The 18,391-nt window shown below is 41.0% G+C and overlaps 2 protein-coding genes across 5 annotated transcripts in view; both read left to right on the top strand.

Moving 5' to 3' along the window:
• ptpn13 (protein tyrosine phosphatase non-receptor type 13) overlaps window positions 1-15,698 on the top strand; it is a 46,888-nt gene extending 31,190 nt beyond the window's left edge. For 2 of the 4 annotated variants that reach the window (XM_034095552.2, XM_034095551.2), the window contains exons 18-49: window positions 553-988; window positions 1,617-1,723; window positions 2,445-2,498; window positions 3,089-3,178; window positions 3,329-3,433; window positions 3,519-3,650; window positions 3,771-4,252; window positions 4,674-4,805; window positions 5,797-5,890; window positions 5,987-6,072; window positions 6,169-6,337; window positions 6,995-7,209; window positions 7,327-7,425; window positions 7,522-7,904; window positions 9,079-9,238; window positions 9,335-9,490; window positions 9,731-9,902; window positions 9,998-10,208; window positions 10,292-10,377; window positions 10,468-10,529; window positions 10,834-10,989; window positions 11,981-12,146; window positions 12,321-12,410; window positions 12,561-12,667; window positions 12,749-12,804; window positions 13,112-13,206; window positions 13,305-13,453; window positions 13,529-13,619; window positions 13,794-14,131; window positions 14,504-14,719; window positions 14,833-14,895; window positions 15,097-15,698. In XM_034095552.2, coding sequence (XP_033951443.1) covers window positions 553-988; window positions 1,617-1,723; window positions 2,445-2,498; window positions 3,089-3,178; window positions 3,329-3,433; window positions 3,519-3,650; window positions 3,771-4,252; window positions 4,674-4,805; window positions 5,797-5,890; window positions 5,987-6,072; window positions 6,169-6,337; window positions 6,995-7,209; window positions 7,327-7,425; window positions 7,522-7,904; window positions 9,079-9,238; window positions 9,335-9,490; window positions 9,731-9,902; window positions 9,998-10,208; window positions 10,292-10,377; window positions 10,468-10,529; window positions 10,834-10,989; window positions 11,981-12,146; window positions 12,321-12,410; window positions 12,561-12,667; window positions 12,749-12,804; window positions 13,112-13,206; window positions 13,305-13,453; window positions 13,529-13,619; window positions 13,794-14,131; window positions 14,504-14,719; window positions 14,833-14,895; window positions 15,097-15,174 — 5,036 coding nt within the window. In that variant the 3' untranslated portion in view covers window positions 15,175-15,698. The remainder of the gene's footprint in view (window positions 1-552; window positions 989-1,616; window positions 1,724-2,444; window positions 2,499-3,088; window positions 3,179-3,328; window positions 3,434-3,518; window positions 3,651-3,770; window positions 4,253-4,673; window positions 4,806-5,796; window positions 5,891-5,986; window positions 6,073-6,168; window positions 6,338-6,994; window positions 7,210-7,326; window positions 7,426-7,521; window positions 7,905-9,078; window positions 9,239-9,334; window positions 9,491-9,730; window positions 9,903-9,997; window positions 10,209-10,291; window positions 10,378-10,467; window positions 10,530-10,833; window positions 10,990-11,980; window positions 12,147-12,320; window positions 12,411-12,560; window positions 12,668-12,748; window positions 12,805-13,111; window positions 13,207-13,304; window positions 13,454-13,528; window positions 13,620-13,793; window positions 14,132-14,503; window positions 14,720-14,832; window positions 14,896-15,096) is intronic. The other 2 variants (XM_034095554.2, XM_034095555.2) reach the window with 2 other exon arrangements.
• Window positions 15,699-16,252: 554 nt separating this feature from the next.
• sdad1 (SDA1 domain containing 1) overlaps window positions 16,253-18,391 on the top strand; it is a 3,568-nt gene continuing 1,429 nt past the window's right edge. The window contains exons 1-8 of the mRNA XM_034096513.1: window positions 16,253-16,457; window positions 16,561-16,665; window positions 17,219-17,317; window positions 17,422-17,532; window positions 17,758-17,829; window positions 17,927-18,027; window positions 18,116-18,173; window positions 18,258-18,336. Of these exons, the coding sequence (XP_033952404.1) occupies window positions 16,368-16,457; window positions 16,561-16,665; window positions 17,219-17,317; window positions 17,422-17,532; window positions 17,758-17,829; window positions 17,927-18,027; window positions 18,116-18,173; window positions 18,258-18,336 (715 nt within the window). The 5' untranslated portion in view covers window positions 16,253-16,367. The remainder of the gene's footprint in view (window positions 16,458-16,560; window positions 16,666-17,218; window positions 17,318-17,421; window positions 17,533-17,757; window positions 17,830-17,926; window positions 18,028-18,115; window positions 18,174-18,257; window positions 18,337-18,391) is intronic.

The raw sequence follows: 18,391 nt of genomic DNA, 5'->3' as shown, positions 1-18,391 counted from the left end.
GTGCTGATTTTTCCATCTCGACAATAATTACTTCAGACTGCGGAGTTAATGAAACTGATCAACCCTCAGGCTCTTTGGAATTCCCTTGCTTTATTCACTTGTTTTACTTTTGTTAATGACTTTTTCTAGCAGACACATTATTTCAGTATCCAAAAGTATCAGTATCTCTGACTTTGACCTTTGACTAAAACTGGTTCCATGTTGAAAAACTACCACAATAAAATAATCTTACATATATTATTATAGCGATAAAAGCAGAATAATATAATATTTTATAATAATATTATACTGTAGAATGAGCCATTTTGCATAATGAGTACTTTTACTTTTGAAACTTTTAGTACATTTAGGTGATAATCTTATACTATAATACTTTTGTTTAAGTGACATTTTGAATTCAGCACTTTTACTTGTAATGGAGTAATTTTATAATGTACCTTAGTATTTTACTTTTACTTAACAGATCAGAGTTCTTCTTCCACCATTGCCAAAATCTCATTATTTTCAACTATCCAGTGACTCTTTTTTTTGCGTGTACTTTCTTGTAATCAGAAAACTGCCCCTTGAGCAGTCTGCAGTATTCCCTGGACTCTCGGAGTGGAGACTCTGTGGGGAGGACGGTGAGCTCGGGCAGCCTGGCCCCCAGCTTATCAACGCGCTCCAACCCAGACCAGCTGAAGAGGATCTCCTACTCCGAGGTGGCCCTCCACAAGGCAACCTCTGGCTCCGTGTTAGTCCAAGATGAGCTTCACTTTCCAGGTTTCAATCCAGTGGCCTCCACGGTCCTTTCCAATCCGCGGATAATGAGTCGCTCTCACCACAACCTGGGACAGATGCCAGAGTCTCCAGAGCACCGGATGGCAAAGGCGTATCAAGGCCAGTCGCAGGCCAGGCTGAGTCAGGCGCCACCAAACCAAGTGCCCTCTCACTTCCAGCAACACCAGAGAGCCAGCTCAGACACAGACTCCATCTCACACCAACAGGACAAGTGAGTCGAAAAAAGTCAAATGTTGAGGAAAAGTCTAAAAACACTAGCATCTGAAGGATACATTGAGAATAAAAGTATAGTGCGTGTTGTAAATGCTGACATTATTTCATTACTTTACCATCCATCAAACGACTCAGGAATTGTAATATTTTATGCATTTGCACGCCTTTAGTTTGCCCTTTTTAAAATGTTATTTCATGCTCAGTTAAGGAAATGGGATCTTGTTTTTATTAGTTGGCCCTCTGTGAAGTATTTAATGTCAGAGTCTCCAAGCTCAGTTCAGGAGGGGCTGAGTTTACTAAATGAGGAATTGTTACTGGGCTGTGGCTCTGCCTAACACCACAGAGACACGGAGAGCTCCACCTCAAGCCTCTAATTAGCCCTCCGGGGGTCTGTGTGTGTGTGTGGGTGCTTTAATGTGTGCCTATTCCTATTTCAACTTAGTAGCAAGACCTTTTGTCTGCCAGTAACTCCCTCTCGTGTCAGCTTTACAGATGACATGTGTGATATTTCTTCTCTACGAATGACACTGAAACGTTAGACTAAGGCAAGCACACTTTCGTTGACCCTATGTAACATGAAAAGTTTCCCCCTCAGGCTAAATCTTCTCCTCTGACTCTCCTCTCAGATCTTTGGGAGCAGTGTCCCACAGCAGCCCAGTATGGAGCGTCAGCAGTTCCAAAAAGGAATCTGACTCTTCTTCCACAGAGGATACTGGCCAGGCTTATGTAGTTGGTAAGAATGCTGACCTTCGTATGTTGTGGCTCCCTGGGGATGGATAGTATACAGTAACTAGTGGTGTTCCTGTCTGCTCATATACATTCATGTCATTGTATTTTGGTAGAGACTTTAGAAAGGTTAATATATATCACCAGCAGTTAAGTTATCGCTCTGTGAAGCTACAGTCATGAGATAAACAAAATGCACCTTTAAGAAGTGAATTGCCACTTACCTATATGCCTAAATATAAAAAACAGTTTTCTAATGAACATTTGGAAAGAAAGTCATTATAATGAAAATGGTATATCCTGTTAACTGGCAGTGAGGTCTAAAACAAGAGGATTGCAGTGGATGTGTTTATGACTGGCTGCACATTACTAGTAAACGGTAAAAGGGAAGAACGCGTGTCACATTTGACATTTAATACTTTTTAAGAGTTTAGTATTGTTTAACCTGCTGTTCAACAGCTAAGTAAACCTCATGGGGAAACCTCAATGATGGTGTTAAATGACCTTCAGTTTACTGACTTGATTGCTCATCATCCATTTTAGAAACCAAATAGTTTCTGTATAAAATGTCCCGATGCAACGGTCAACATGTTAATTATGAATCAATGAAAATGTAATATTTCCTTTATCATTGTCTGTAAATGGAGCCAAAGATTTAATTGTTCTATTGAATATTTGTTTTAAAAGAATGCACGGCCTTGCTAATATATTGTCTTTTCTCTCCCCAGGTGTCAGTATGCACAGTTCGTCTGGACCACCCTCAACCCCAGCCTCTGTTAACGGCATGTATTACAATATCCATCTTTCATTTTCCCAGATACAAACACTCTGGATGTCCATGCTTGGTATACAGTATCATGTCGAATTGCAGGAAATCTTCGACTGCTCTCTTCCACAGCTTGTGTCGTAACATTATTAATCCCCTTCTTCAATCTGGTGAACCATATGCCGATCGTGGCGCTGCCAAGTACGGATATACAAACCAAAAAAAAAATGGCTGTGTTCTAAATCACAATTATATAATGCAGAATTGAGTCTCTGTCCTCTCAGGGCTGCCTGCCTGCAGAACTGCCCCCGGCCCCCCATTTAATAGCCTCATACTTGGCACTAAACTCATGACCTTCCCTTTCATCCGAGCTTAACCCGTCCTTTCAGGCCCATTAGCCAACAGTGCTAAAGTAGGGGTCGTGTAGCAACACTGTATGCCTGCCCGAGCCGATTAATAGTTAGTGTGGATATACTAATCCCCTCCGATATTATGTGTGATATTAATTTAACAAAATGACTCTGTTATAGTTCAATCACAATGAGCTAATCATGTTTTAACCATATATTACAGTAGCTATAACAAATGTGTCTTTGTGTTGCACAGATTCACTTAAGAAAAAGGTCATTGCCTTGCCGTCTCCAGAAAGAGAAATCACAACTGTAAACCTGAAGAAAGATGTGAAATATGGCCTGGGTAAGGGTGAACATTCATTCTCCTGAAATAATAACTGAGTTTCTGTTGCCACCTATTAGCTTTCAGAGTCAACAAGCATGTACTGTTATGTTTTGTGATTGTGTTTGAATGTGAGTGTGTATTACATCTGTGTGTGTGTGTGTTCTCCAGGGTTCCAGGTGGTTGGAGGGCAGAACTCTCGTGTGGAGCTTGGCACCATCATTAGCTCCATCACTCCTGGAGGTCCTGCTGATGTCAACGGCTGCCTCAAACCTGGTAGGCTAGTGTTTAGATAGACTCCTACATATAGGTGACAGTTAGCAGTCCTAGCTTGTGTGTAACAGTTGTAATGTTGGTGCAGGTGACCGGCTGATCTCAGTGAACGATGTGAAATTAGAAGGCCTCTCTCATTCCACTACCATTGAAATCCTTCAAAATGCTCCAGATGATGTGACTCTCGTGGTGCTACAGCCCAAAGAGAGGCTCTACAAAGGTAAGAGGAGAGATATGAGTGTAGTGTTTTGTTTGGTATGTACAGGGTGCATAACCAGTTTTATCTCTTCCATCCAGACTTGCAGACCGATCTCAATATTTGTCCTTCTTGTTTTGACAGAGTCTTCTTCAGGCTATGTTCCCTACCCAGCCAAGTCTGCATTGAAGGCACTTAACTCTGACCAGAGACGGGAACTAGACTTTGATACATCGGAGGAGGAGCAGGCGGGAACAGGAAGTCCCAGCCCTCCTCTCCACGGCGCTGGCACGCCGTCATCCGGCTCCTCCCCGGTCCCCCAGCACACCAGCTTCAGCCCTCAGGACTCCAGGACCAGCAGTGTTGCTAAAATCAGCCCACCAACTGTTGATGTCCGGCAGTGCCTAGAAAGAATTAAAAATTCTAGCACAGCTGCAACCTCTGCCACACATCAGAGACCAGAACCTAACGTGGGTTTGGAACCCACGCCACCGGCTCTGCCGCCCAAAACTAGAAAAGCTAAAGTAGCAGAAGCTCCCAAAGTGTCTGAGCACTCTGACTGGGGGGATTCGGACATGGATGAGGAGACTCTTTCCAGTAGTCAAGAGAAACTCAAAATCCAAAAGGTGCGACCTTTGTGTTTATGAATTCATTGTTTTACATGGATCCTTTGCTTTTATACAAAAACCCTCAACGGATGTGTGAACCAAAACTCACAAAAGGTTTTTAATCCTGGTGGAAAAAATATAAATCAACTTTTGGTAATGAGGATATATGGCTTTTTCACAAACAAGCATTCCACGTTACCTTTCAGATGCTTGGCACAACTAACTCCCTGTTGTAAACAACCTTTGCCTATCATTACATTTACGATGTCAATGCAGTGCAGTCTGTTACCTTTACACTGCATGTCATCGCTTGAGTGTGATATCTATATTTCTTCCTCAGCGTTACCTAGTTCAGCTTCCTCACTCCGCCTTGATCCCTTTATCTTTCTGCATGTTCCACCTTGTGATAATTCAACTTAATAATGTTCTCTGTTTGCAGGAAAACATCATGGAAAGTTGTAATGGTAATGCCCCAGGGGTCAATAGTCTCTGTCCAGGAGAACTATTTGATGTTGAGCTGTCTAAAAAAGACAGCAGCCTGGGCATAAGTGTCACGGTACTGTTCGGAAAGGTTTTCACGCTTTCTTTGTTTCGCCCCTTTCCCCCTCATCATGTTGTCCGTTTGTGCTTATGTGTCGCTGGGTATGGTATGCTTTCCTAACGCTAAATGTTGTCGGGTCTACAGAAATAGCATCCACCGAATTATTTTTGCATGCACTTTTTTTAATCACTAAGGAATATCTTTTTTTATGAAGTCACATTATTTTTCTGTTCATTCATAGGAAGTGCAGTTTAAACAGGACTGTTAAGTGAGCTCTCCCATGACTTTGCTTATTGTTGCTGACTCCAGAGTCACTTACTGATGCTAATAGTATGTCTCCCTGATGGATTTTGAACACCTTACAGTAAAAGCTCAATAACAGATCACATCACTGTGTGTCATCAGACCAGGGTTGCTATCCAATATGATTTTAGAATAAACACTGATTCATTTTGTATTGCAATAATGATTACTATTTAACTTAACAATAAACTGTCAAAACCAAATGAACACTGATGAAGGCTTCTCATTGTCTCTGATTATTAGGATTTAACCTCTCAGGAATTGTGTCAATAACATCACAGTGGAGGATTTTCTTTTCATTTGCAAATAATTCATAATTGCAGTATGATGAAGGCTTTGTATAACTTGTATTTGACATTTATTTGAAAAAAATAAAGCATCATTTTGATAAGAAGGGTTTACTTTTTTCTGCTTGATTGTAAATGCAATTGGTGAAATCCAGGCGTGAAGCAGCTAATGATATTTGAAAACAAACAACTCCAACGTGCCTTCAAATACTTCTTGTGAAGTTTGGTTGATATTTTTTTATACTAACAGTCTTCATAATAAACCAAGATTATATTCTGAACCATCAGTTAAGACAAAGCCTTTATCATTTAACATTACACTTAAAATGAAAAAAAAACCTTCCACACCTCTCATCAACCCCCATAAATAATACATAACGAACCATTCTCTCTTTGGCTAATTGGACTAAAGAGGTGTGTTCATGTCTTAGGGTGGCGTCAACACGACTGTTCGACATGGAGGCATCTACGTCAAAGGCATCATAACGAAGGGAGCTGCTGAGCTCGACGGAAGAATTAAGAAAGGTGAAGTAAAGACACAGAAATATTTAATTATAAAGTTAATAATTGGAGCAAACAAGGTGTTAATAAGACTTATTTTTGTTTGTGTCCTGTGCTCAGGTGATCGTGTGATGGCTGTCAATGGAACAAGTCTGGAGGGAGCCACTCATCAGCAAGCAGTGGAGGCTCTGCGAGACACTGGGCAGGTGAGGGATGACATTTACCCGAGCACCCTGCTGGACAAGCTGTTTAGTCTCAGCCCAGCTGGCCACTAACACCAAGTAAATCATCTGCTCCCTCAGACTGTGCACTTGTTGCTGGAGAAAGGTCATCCGCCGGCAGACAGTGTCCATGCCCCCCTCACGCCTCAGAGCACACTACTAACTGCGAACAGCTACCACGACCCGAACAAGAATAAAAAGCAGCCCCTTCAGGTCAAAGAGAAACTGGAATACAACTTTGTTACAGAAGGTGAGGCAACACGAAGCTTTATAGCAAATGTTTGGTTTATTTTGTTTGTTAATTAACCAACACATAAAGACTTTCTGCAAAAGCAGGTGTAGTTTGTGGGAATGCAAATAGTTCATACATGTGTAAGTATTGTATACAAATTGAAATGTTTTAACTTAACCTTTTAATATTAAGGGAAATAGTGGGACATTTTTAATAGGTTTAGAGCTGTTTTTAAGTTTCAACAAAACACTGATGATTCTTTAACACTGACAACTAGAGCTGCATGATTCTGTAAAAATACAACTTATTACAATTATATTAGCTGATAATGTAATTGCCTTTTGCAATATTTGGGGGGATGATCACAATATTCCCAATTATCATGCTGTTAAAGATAATCTCTACAAAACAAAATATTTTATTTAAAGTGTGCAGGTAGGACTTCTCTTTAGATGCACAAAACATACCACATATTTTTGCTAAATATTGCCTTTACAGTGATTTGGATATTGCACTAATCCATATTGTGGTTTCAATGCAATTTCAAATAATTGTGCGGTCCCATTTACAACAATGTACTACAGTACTTACACATCTAGATACATCACATACCGGTAATAACAAAAAAAAGTTGAGTATCCATTACGCTGTTCCTGCATGTGTTTCTCCCCACAGACAATGTGTTTGAGGTGTTACTGCTGAAGAACACGTCAGGCCTGGGCTTCAGTTTCAGTCGAGAGGAGCACATCCCTGGCGAACCCCCCGGCTCCAGCATGGTGCGGGTTAAAAAGCTGTTTCCTGGCCAACCAGCTGCAGAGAGCGGCCGCATCAACGTTGGCGACATCATCATGCGGGTCAATCGGACCCCTCTCAAAGGACTCTCACAACATGTAAGTATAATATGTCTCACTGCTGCAATCGAGCAGTCATATCAATAATTATTAACTTGGAAAAGTAAGGAAGCGCTTTGAGTAATGGGAAAAAAATCTATTTTTCTGAATTAACAGGAGGTGATTTCAGCCTTGCGAGGAACGGGACAGGAAGTGAATTTGCTTCTTTGTAGACCTGAATATGGAGTTCTTCCTGAAATGGACACTTCAGCTTTGGTAAGTACATAATATATTTTCTTCCTAGCTACTGCTTGGACACTTCAAGTACCCAGAAATAGCTGAAAAATGTATTTAAACAAATGTATTTCCCAGTCTCCTAAGCCATCACCGCGGAAGGAGCCTCAGACCCAGGCAGAGCCGAGCCGGAGCCTGGACAGGGCGACCTCTCCTCCGGGGACACAGGGCCAGACGGGTCGAGTCAGCGTGGAAGACGCCCTGGAGAGGCTGCTGCTCAAAAACCCCGGCCGACAAAACAGCTACAGCGACAGCACTGATGGGGATGAAGAGGTGGAAGAAGCCTTCAGCCCAAACTCAGCAGAGCACAACAGGCAAGCGTGGGAGCGGAGTGTCTACCACAACCCCAGCAGCAACCTGGGACTGGGACGATACGACAGCACGGGTCAGCTGGACGATACCATCAACCCAGCCTTCTACTCCCCAAACCTGTCCATTACAAGATCGGACCTCAGCAAGAGGTACGCATGGAGTAAATCAGGGGTGGGGAACCTCCGGCCCCCGGGCCGTATACGGACCGCGAGACCATTTGGTACGGCCCTCGAGGTAATTTATAAACACACGCAAAAAATAAAACAATTAAAGAAATCTAGACCGCAAAATAATTAAACAAGCAAGTGCCTGTTTTTCCTGGCCACGGTCAGGGTCCTTGAACACAACACGAGCCTAACGTGTCATCACGTGGTATATGTCTCGTCCTTTATATATACAGGGTGTTTCTCAATCGCGAGTACGCTTGCTTGGTAGCACATGTCTTCCGAGCGTCTTGCTTCAGAAGCGAGGCAAGAATACTTCCTGGCATTCGGAAAACAAAGAGTGGAACAGGCGAGCAAGTGTGCAGGTGTGCGTCATACTGTATAAGAGGCCCCGCCTTACATTTTCCGCCACAGATTTAGAGGAAATGGTCCGTGCGCAAAGCATTGTGGGGATTTTAAGACCGCGGAGTCTACACATGTGCAGCCTCGACATTTCTCAATCTCCAAACGAAGTACGCCGGCCTCTGTAGATTTCCAAGTATGCTGGACATTGGAACAGTACTTCGGCGGCACTCAATTATGTAGTATGCTTGAAATAGTGGCTCTGGAGCAGCTTTACTCGCGATTGAGAAACACCCACAGTCTATGGTCTCGTCTGACAGGAGAGCACCAGAACGCTGCTCTTGGACTTCAGAAATGGCAGTACCCATAAGGAGGCTCCATGACGCAGTTTTTGCGTGGCTGTGTCTTTAGTTGAAAGCCCAGTGGCGATCTGCTCATCTGTCATACGGAGCATGCCCCCCGGACCCCCCTAGAGGAGGTTAGGTCCCCCCCACTTAAATCATGTTCAGATGGATAGGAAACTAAATACATTTGCACACATCTTGTGTCCATATCTTTCTGTTTTGGTGGTCATGCCACACCGTGCACGTGCATGCGAGTCATAGTAAGATATCTGGATTAAGAGATTGCTTTTTCTTGGCACAGCATGAGAGAAAGGCCAAATGAATGGGCTGTGATTTTATTATTTTTAAGCAGGGGTCAATAATTTGTACGGCCCTCGTTCCCCCCCACCCCTGGAGTAAATGAATAATGCATAATATCTGCATTTATGCTATTCTCTGATATTAAATGTTTTTTCTTTGTGGTTGTTTGGCAGGTTTCCTTCTTCCCCTGTGACAGCTGATTTGGAGTCGTCCTCCCTTCATATGGTGTCCTCCCCCACTGCTCCAAGCCCTGATCCCCTGCCTCCTCCTCTGCCTCTGCCCTTAAACCTCACCGTGTCTGGCAATGGACAGGAAATGGAGGACTTTGTCCCGGTAAGGCCTGAGGAAGGGAAGCTCTGTTTGACTCAAAAAAAGGGTTTCACTCGACCAAGGGTCATTTCTCTAACTGAGCTTTTTCTCCGTTACTAGGAAGTGGAGCTAAGAGTCTCCCTGGTTAAGTCAGAAAAAGGCAGCCTTGGCTTCACCCTCACCAAAGGAAGTGATCACGGGTGTTACATCCATGACATCGTCCAGGATCCAGCCAAAGGAGATGGCAGTCTCAAGCCCGGGGACCGAATGATTATGGTACAAATTCAGCCCTGATCCCTTTCATCGCAGCCTAAAGTTTGACCAACCTATGGTTTAGGTGCACAATATAAACCCAAAGAGATATGGTGTCAAAAGAAAATGTTAAAGAAACATTTTTGGATCTAAGACAAGATTAGGGCAAACGGAACAAGGCTAGCTGTTTTCTACTGCTTCTAGTCATTTTGCTATGCGAGAAGCTGTTTCCCAATTGTATGAATCTTTATTTTCTTCCTGCAGGTGAACAACACAGATGTGAGCAACATGGGCCACACAGAGGTGGTCAATCTTGTGCGCGCTGCTCCCCGTGTGGTTGACTTGGTGGTAGGGAGGGTCCTGGAGGCTCCCAAGCCCCCAATAGAAGCCCACCTGCTGCCTGACATTGACTTTGAGGGCAGCCAAGAACCCATGGGTAAGAAACAGACCTTAAAACAAACAGTCCTGGCACTAAAATTCAGGCACACTGCTAACAAGTGTTGCATCATTTATACGTTGTCCTATCACCAGGTTTGGTACTGGACGGTGGCAGTGACAGTGTTTACGATGTCTTGTTTGTGAGAGAAGTCCTGCCCGGCTCAATGGCCTATGAGGAGGGCACCCTGAGGCCTCTTGATCTGATCCACTACATCAACGGTGCTCCCACACAGGACCTGACTCTGAGTGAGAGCACCAGACTGCTGGAGCTCTCACTGAACGACCTCACACTGAAGGCCACGAGGTGACCTTATAAAGAATTACACATGTTCCCTGGCTCAAGATACTGCATGTGCACCATTTCATTCTCTTCTTTTTCGTCAAAAGGGATGGAAAGCCTGTTTCTCCTGGTCAGAAAAGTGTCTCTTTTCTTAACAACAATGTTAGCCCCAAGATTTCATCCAGCATGAACGGTATGTTTCAGACATTAAGGTGTCAACTGACGACAAAAAAGAATGTGTCTGTTATTTTGCATTTAATTGCAACATTGTTTTCTGTTAAAGGGTTTCTTAAAGGAGAAGATCCCAGAGATACAGAGTGTATTGCAACACTTTGTCCTTTAGAGGTAAGTTGAGTCAGTTTGGCTAAATATTAAATTGTGCTTCGATTAAAATCTGTTGCATTTATGTTATTTCTGTATTGAATGTCAAGCAAACAGTTCAAAGAAGGTTGAAATGTTATAATGGTAATTGTACACATATTTCTATCACAATAATGTTGTGTTGGCTGTCATTAAATGCTTGACTGTTACCATCAAGCTTTGTCTGTTAAGAAATCATTACTTTAATGACTTGTTCACTTCCTAACAGTAAACTAAAGTTTTAAATCATGGATTAAAAGTGATGGCACGTTGTTTGTTGAATTTGCAGGAGGAAATCATCAGGCTGGATCTGGAGAAGCTGCAGTCAGGAGGTCTGGGCTTCTCTGTGATCGGAGGAGAAAGAGGCATTTTTGTCAAGTCCATCACACCGGGAGGAATAGCAGAGTTCTCGGGGAAACTGCAAGTGGGAGACAGGCTGCTGAAAGTGAGTGGTGTCACACAACTGCAGCTCAGAATTTAGGCTGATAATATCATATTTATATACTTTTTGTTTAACAAGATTTTGCCATTATTTTACTGTTCAAATGTTGGACAAATTGATTCTAACTGCTGGCCTCTGCCCATACTTTGAACAAATATATGTTAAATAGTTGTATTGTGAGGGGTTGTTTTTAAAAGTGACAAACATTAACATTAACCCATCACTGTACCCTGTATGCAAGGGCTGGTTTGCTTTCACTAACTGTACGGAGGCTCAGTCACTGGTACATTTTTATATACAAAGCCATGCTTGGGAAACTTCCATCTTATATCTGCTCCCTGATCTCACGGAGAATTGTAAGTGGCTACTGCCTGAGATCGAATGCTGTGGTTTTATTAAATGTGCCAACTGCTAGGACTGTCTTAGGGAAGACAGCTTTTAGATGCGCAGCTCCTCTGTCTTGGAATAGTCTGCAAATCAAATGGAAACTGAACAATCTGGTGCCACTAAATGTTTTTAAAGCTCGGTTGGATGCTAGTCAATCAGAAGCTATTGGTACCTGTTTATGTGGATAATTATGTAAATGATGCTGTATGATGTCCTTTTGTTGTTCTGTTTATGCTTTTATGTTTCATGTGGAACTACTTGAGCAGGTCTCCCTTGGAAAAGAGATCAATGATCTCAATGGGATTTTATCTGTATAAATAAAGGTTTGAAATGAAATGAAATGAACATGGAATAGTCCTATTTCCTTTCCAGATAAAAACAAGCACAATTTCAAAGACATAAAAGGAACAAGTGAAGTAGATGAAAAAAATATAAATAATACATAGAATTCAGAAGAAAAAGAGCAATTATTCATTTATAATAAATTAATTTAACGTCATGTAAATAAATAAATCATTATTAAATGCTCTACAATTTTTTGCTTTTGTTTTTGAGATCCTCGTGTATTCAATCGTGTGATTTCTTTCTGTCTGTGTTTTCCTTGCAGGTGAATGAAGAACTAATGACAGGCGTGTCTCACACCAAAGCTGTCACCACTATCCGTAAAGCTAAAGGCCTGGTTCATCTCATAGTGTCAAGACCGCCCGACCAGAACCCAAACACTTACCTGGCCTACCTGCCCATCAACTCTGACAAGTGCAATGGGAACACAGGTACAAGCAGACACACACAACATGTATATTTTAGTAAGGTTTTGTCTGATAGTTCTCCTGTTTTAACCATTTAAGAAGAGCTCATTTAAAACCAGATTGTGACTAGTGTTAGAGTTTGTGATAATTAGATGTTTCTCTCTAAACACGCCTAACTCTCCCTCTTGTTGTTTACAGATCTGAGTGACGACAGTGGCGCAAAAACAAAGCTGTTTACTCTCAATGATGAGCTGAAATCTAGCGGCTTCCCTTCTCTACCACCAATAGGTAAAGACACACAGGCTGGAAAATGTACCTTAAATATTAATAGGGCAATCCTGAATATTGTATGATTTTACCAGCAAGACTAATTCATTTGTAAATCAAATGATAAAATTGTAAACCTCATTAACATATCTGTGTTCCCATGTTTCGCAGACTATGAAGATGAGCCATGTGAACAGAAAAGAATAACAGATCACAGCGCTGAGCTTTCGGAGGACACAGACTGCGATGGCTCTTCTTTACCTGAAGACTCGCCTGAGGTCAAATCCAATCCATTAGACCTGCTGTCAAATTAAAACAATATGCAAAAGTTATATCTTTCTTTCATTGTTCAATAACAGAGTTCCCGGAAAGTGGAATGGCAAGAGGAGAGTGTTGATTATCCAAGGAATGAAAAGTAAGATTTTCATTTTTGGATATAAATCAGTCACAATGGGGACTTTATTATTATTTATTCATAATTATAAAACGGACAAGTCAAATCAAGCAATCTTATTGGTTCTTAGCCGTGATATACTGAGCGTATACCACGGGTAGAATTGTAAGTTACTTTTCACAACAAGTCAGTATCCCTCCGCGTCTGAGAAAAACAGTATACCGTTGGGCCGAACCACGCCCCTTAGCTGTGATATAATGAGCATATACCACGGCCTGTCGTGAGCTATTGCTTAAATATCTCACTGTTTATTTGTTTAAATCAACAGCTATCTGCAAATGAGTGCTGGACAGCCAGAGGAAGATGAGATCACATGGGGAAGTGAGGAACTGCCTATTGAAAACATGAACAAATCCCAAGATGGTAAGACAAATTTGGATTTAAATGTTTATTTAGTTTTAAAACACATTAAAATGACACAATAGGATATGTAATTCCGTCCTTCATTCTGCCCCCCTAAGACGAGCCAATCATCACAGAGGATGAGCTGACCTCTCTGCCCCTCGTCAAAGTGGTCCCTGATGGCCAGTACACAGGAGCAAAGCTCAACACCGTGGTCCGCATGATAAGGGGGCTCCTGGAGCAAAAGGTCCCCCTGCAGGAGTTTGAAGTAAGTCATGTCAATGTCTGTCAAATTAATTGCAAATAATTGGATTTAATAAACGTCTTCTTTTCTTCGTGGCAGAACCTTCAGAATCTCCAGCCTCTGGACGACTGTCTGATAGGTCAAACAAAGGAGAACAAGAAGAAGAACCGCTACAAGAACATTGTTCCCTGTAAGTCCCAATGGATTTTTTATTTTCACATTAGCTTAGAGGGAAACTTTTAATAGGGGGTTTGTCGGGTGGTAAGGTGAAGCGGTGAAAATACTCAATATATAGATTAAATAGATCCCTTCAAAGTGTTTGACATCATTTGAAATCAGATTTGTATGCACCCATCTCTTCTAGTTGACACAACTCGAGTTGTGCTGGAAAAAGACGGCGGCTACATCAATGCCAACTTCATCAAGATGTCAGTGAAAGAAGAGAGTTATTTGTACATCGCATGTCAGGGTCCTTTACCCACCACCCTGGGTGACTTTTGGCAAATGGTCTGGGAGCAGAAGTCCAATGTGATCGCCATGATGACCCAGGAAGTAGAGGGGGGGAAGGTGAAATGTCAGCGGTACTGGCCCGACACTCCGAGGACAGCAGAGATGGTGGACGACAGGTTACAGATCACGCTGATCAAAGACCAATACCTCGACAATTTTGTCATCCGAGTCATCGAGGTCAAAGATGTCCAGGTTAGTTTGTCTCCAGATTTTAGATTTAAACTAAAACTTCAAATTGGTTGAAGGCCTTTAAAATGACCTTTCAGCATGTTGTAATAAAGGTTTGCAAAGAGTAGAGGGGGGTAATTGCCATAGAATTGCTACTATATAACATTATCTTGATGACATGATCAGAATGATATTTGAAACCAATTACTTATAGTTGAACATCATACTGGTTTTTTTCCCTTTTCAAGAAAACTGCCTAACCCTGGAGTATCACTTGAATTACAATATGATAAATGGTCAATGATCATTATGGAGTTGTTGCTCCATCACAGCCAAAATAGCCTGCCTACCCCAGCTTGAATAGACGCATTAACTTAAGAGTTTCTCCCTCCTCAGACTAATGAAATACAGCGTGTAACTCATCTGAACTACACGGGATGGCCGGACCACGGCACGCCCTCACAACCCGAGCAGCTGCTCACATTTATCTCCTACATGAGGCACGTCCATCGATCGGGGCCAATCATCACACACTGCAGCGCAGGCATTGGCCGCTCAGGAACTCTCATCTGTCTAGACGTGGTTCTGGGTCTCATCAGCAAAGACGCTGATGTAAGTAGACAATCTTTACTTTGTGCAGCTTATGTATTCTTTATTAAAAAGCTTCTGCTCTTATTTGTAGTCTTTGTTTAGTATGATCACAATCTAATAGACACTTTCTGCAGTTTGATATTTCAGATATTGTAAGAAACATGAGACTTCAGAGACAGGGAATGGTGCAGACAGAGGTGAGTTTTACTTTTTGCTTTTAGTATCTTAATTAGATTACCTTAACTCTAAACTATTTGATGCAAATATTACTTTTCATTTTGTAAATGATTTACTAAATGTATCCTGCTTGTATGGTTATTCTATCAGGCACTGGTGTTTTTGATGTACTCTATTTGTATCTTAACTTATAAGACACCTTTTTTATTTTTATTTTACAGGACCAATATATTTTCTGCTATCAAGTGATCCTCTATGTCCTGAGATGCCTTCAAGCAGAAGAAAACCTCTCTGGATAGGAGCCGTCATGTGGAGGCTGTTCGACTGTTTCACAAGAGCAAAACTAAAATGGAGGAGAGTTCACACAGGCAGAAATTGCCAAATGTACACTACATGTTTTTAAAATGCCTTAAAATATTCAGATCTTTCAGAGTAAATCCTTTTTAAAGAAGTCTATATTTTTACGTTTGCTTTTTGAGTTCTCTCTCTCTTTGGCTGCTACTCCTTTTCAATGCATGTATGAGAACTGCTGATTGTATTTCTTGTCACCTACAAGAAAACACAAATGTTTTTCCCAGATTCATAGATATTCTAAAATAATTATGAAAGTGATCATGATCAATGATTTCATATTTTATGTGGAACAAAATTGTACTGTGTATTTTGAATCCTATTTTAATGCTGGAACATGCCTTGACAGAATACTATGTCAGTATTTGCTTTGTAAATCTATTATACAGTAATTGCTCAATGCTTGAGGTAAATGATGATATTAAAAGTGTACATATTCATCTCATGAAAATTAAACTGGATACATTTTAAATGTTGTGTGGAGGTTTTTTTCTTTAATTTATAATTAGGAAACAAAAGTTTTTCTTGTCTTAGTGTCCGCATATTGCCTATTAGCATAATTTTTCCATAAACATAAAATCATTCATGCATTTAAAAGTAGGCTTCCCATTTTATACCTGCCTTAAAAATATCAATGCAATGCCGCATTGATTTGGAGTTATCGGGTCACATAATGCCAAAGCTATTGAAAAAAGTAGTAATACAATGACCGCATTTCTGAAATATAGACGTGTAAAATTGAAAAAATTAAAATCGAGCCCAATATTTGAGTGCTACTTGTCTAGTTTATAAATATATTTCTGTAATGTATTTACTCATTAGTTCACATGATATTGAAGCCATTGAATAATAGTTTTCAAAGAAGGCTTGGTAAAGAAACAAAGATATAAATATGAAATAAAAGAAACATTCAAGTTGAAACATAAAAGGTGTGTGAAGTTTTAGTAATTGAAAAACTGGCAGCAAAGAAGGAAACTCCTCCTGTGATCAAAGCGGAAGTGACGGTCTTAGAACCGGAAATGACGTTTGGGCGTCCCAGCGCAAGTTAAATGGCAGCCTACACATCTGCCACGCTTGCCTTGTAAAAGTTGCCATTTTTCATATTTTTCTTATTAAAAAACACGCGAATTCATCTGCAACCATGTCGGGGAGAACAGGCAACAAGCTGCCAAATAATCTGCCGCAACTGCAGAATCTTATTAAAAGAGATCCGCAGTCTTACGTGGAGGAGGTAAGTGTTGTTAGCCGAGCTTGCTAACTAGCTAGTCGACTTGTTGTGTTAGTCTGACACTAAACATATTAGAGGAAATTAATCGATGGTGGTTTCTGCACAGTTTCAGCAGCAGTACCGACACTACCAGTCCAATGTGCAGATCTTCAGACTGCAGCCTGACAAGCCGAACAAGGAGTTGGCGGATCTCTCCATGTTTCTGGCCCAGGTACTGTACTGTCTGTTAGTGGGAAATTGATATACAAATGTTCATTATAACGGTATAAGTATTCCTTTACTCTTGTCTGTACCTTTATTGAGTCTGTATATATATCTGATCAGCAATTGAGGAAGTATTTTAGATCCTTTACTTGGATATACTTGTGTTTTGTTTTTAAGATTCACGATATGTTATTGTCATATGTACAGTAAAACAGGCAGTTGCACTGTAAAAGCACATTCTTACGCTCAGCTCTCCACACTTTTATTATTAAAAACCAATACAAACAAACATAAGATGTAAATTAGTACAAGAAAATGTAAAAATATAAACTGACATGCATACAAAAATGATGTAAAATGTTAACTAAGCCCATAGATGTAATCCTGTGGAGTAAAAAGCACAACATTTGCTGCTGAGATGTAATGCAGTAAAGTATATCATGTAAATACTTAAGAACGAGTACCTCAAGTTCGAGTAAATGTACTTCTCGCACCGCTGCTCAGTAATATTTATTTTGATATTGATGGTGTGAGGTTACAGCTGTGTTTTTGTCATTCAGGTTGCTCACTGCTACCTGCAGCAACTGTCAACCTTTCCACAAGAGCTGCGTGAGTTATTAATGAGTCACCACACAGTCCTGCAGCCAGACCTCAGAATGGTGAGATAACCTGTGACTATCCATATTAAGTAATTGATCACAGTGATCAAAAGTATGTGTCTCTTAGCATTTCAATGTTTGTGTCCGTTTCCTGTCTTCATCAGACATTCTGCAAGTCGCTGATTCTTCTGAGGAATAAAGATCTGATCGACCCCTGCGGCCTCCTGGAGCTCTTCTTTGAGCTGCTGCGATGTCACGACAAACTGCTCAGAAAGGTGAGATCACACGGAACATTACTCTAAGCATGTAATGAGTGGATATTATATTTTGTATGAATTTACAAGAGTGGTAGTTGTGAGTCACGGGGAGAATCAAAAGACCATTTCAAATGCTTTCCTGATGTTGTGTGTGTTTACATATTGATATGTTTAAGGGTTGCTCTTTCAATGTTTCACTCTTCCCCTTTTCAGAAGTAAACATTTGCTTCCCTCTCTCCACAGACACTGTACTTACACATTGTCGCAGATATCAAAAACATCAATGCCAAGCACAAAAATAACAAAGTTAACACAGTAAGTAAACAAACCACATGTGTCAAGTTTGACTGTTAGTTCTATTGTTCCACTCCAGCAGAGCTCATTGTCGGAGAAATTGTGTTGTGTGTTGCAGACATTACAGAACTTCATGTACACCATGCTGAGAGACAGCAATCCCCTCGCAGCCAAGATCTCTTTAGATGTAATGGTGGAGCTTTACAAAAGGAACATATGGTGGGTTTTATTTTTTACACCAGACTTTTTTACAGTCATTGTTATTATTTTCCACTTTAATCTAATTGTCTTTTTGTCTGGGTCACAGGAACGATGCCAAAACAGTCAATGTCATTGTAACAGCGTGCTTCTCCAAGGTTACAAAGGTAGGTTTTCCCACATTTCAACCAATTGCTTTTTATATAACATTAGTTGCAGTCCTGTACATACTTACCTCTCTTCCTGTTTAGATTGTTGTTGCTGGTCTGAAGTTCTTCCTGGGCAAAGATGAAGATGAGAAAAATGACAGCGATTCAGAATCAGAGGCAAGTACCAATACATGCATATACATTAAGTAGTTAGAGAAAGGATACTTTTCTCAGTC

The sequence above is a fragment of the Pseudochaenichthys georgianus genome, chromosome 12 (assembly GCF_902827115.2).
Source record: "Pseudochaenichthys georgianus chromosome 12, fPseGeo1.2, whole genome shotgun sequence".
NCBI classification, from domain to species: domain Eukaryota; kingdom Metazoa; phylum Chordata; class Actinopteri; order Perciformes; family Channichthyidae; genus Pseudochaenichthys; species Pseudochaenichthys georgianus.
Note: the sequence above shows the minus strand (reverse complement) of the source record. Positions and strands in the feature narration are given on the sequence as shown.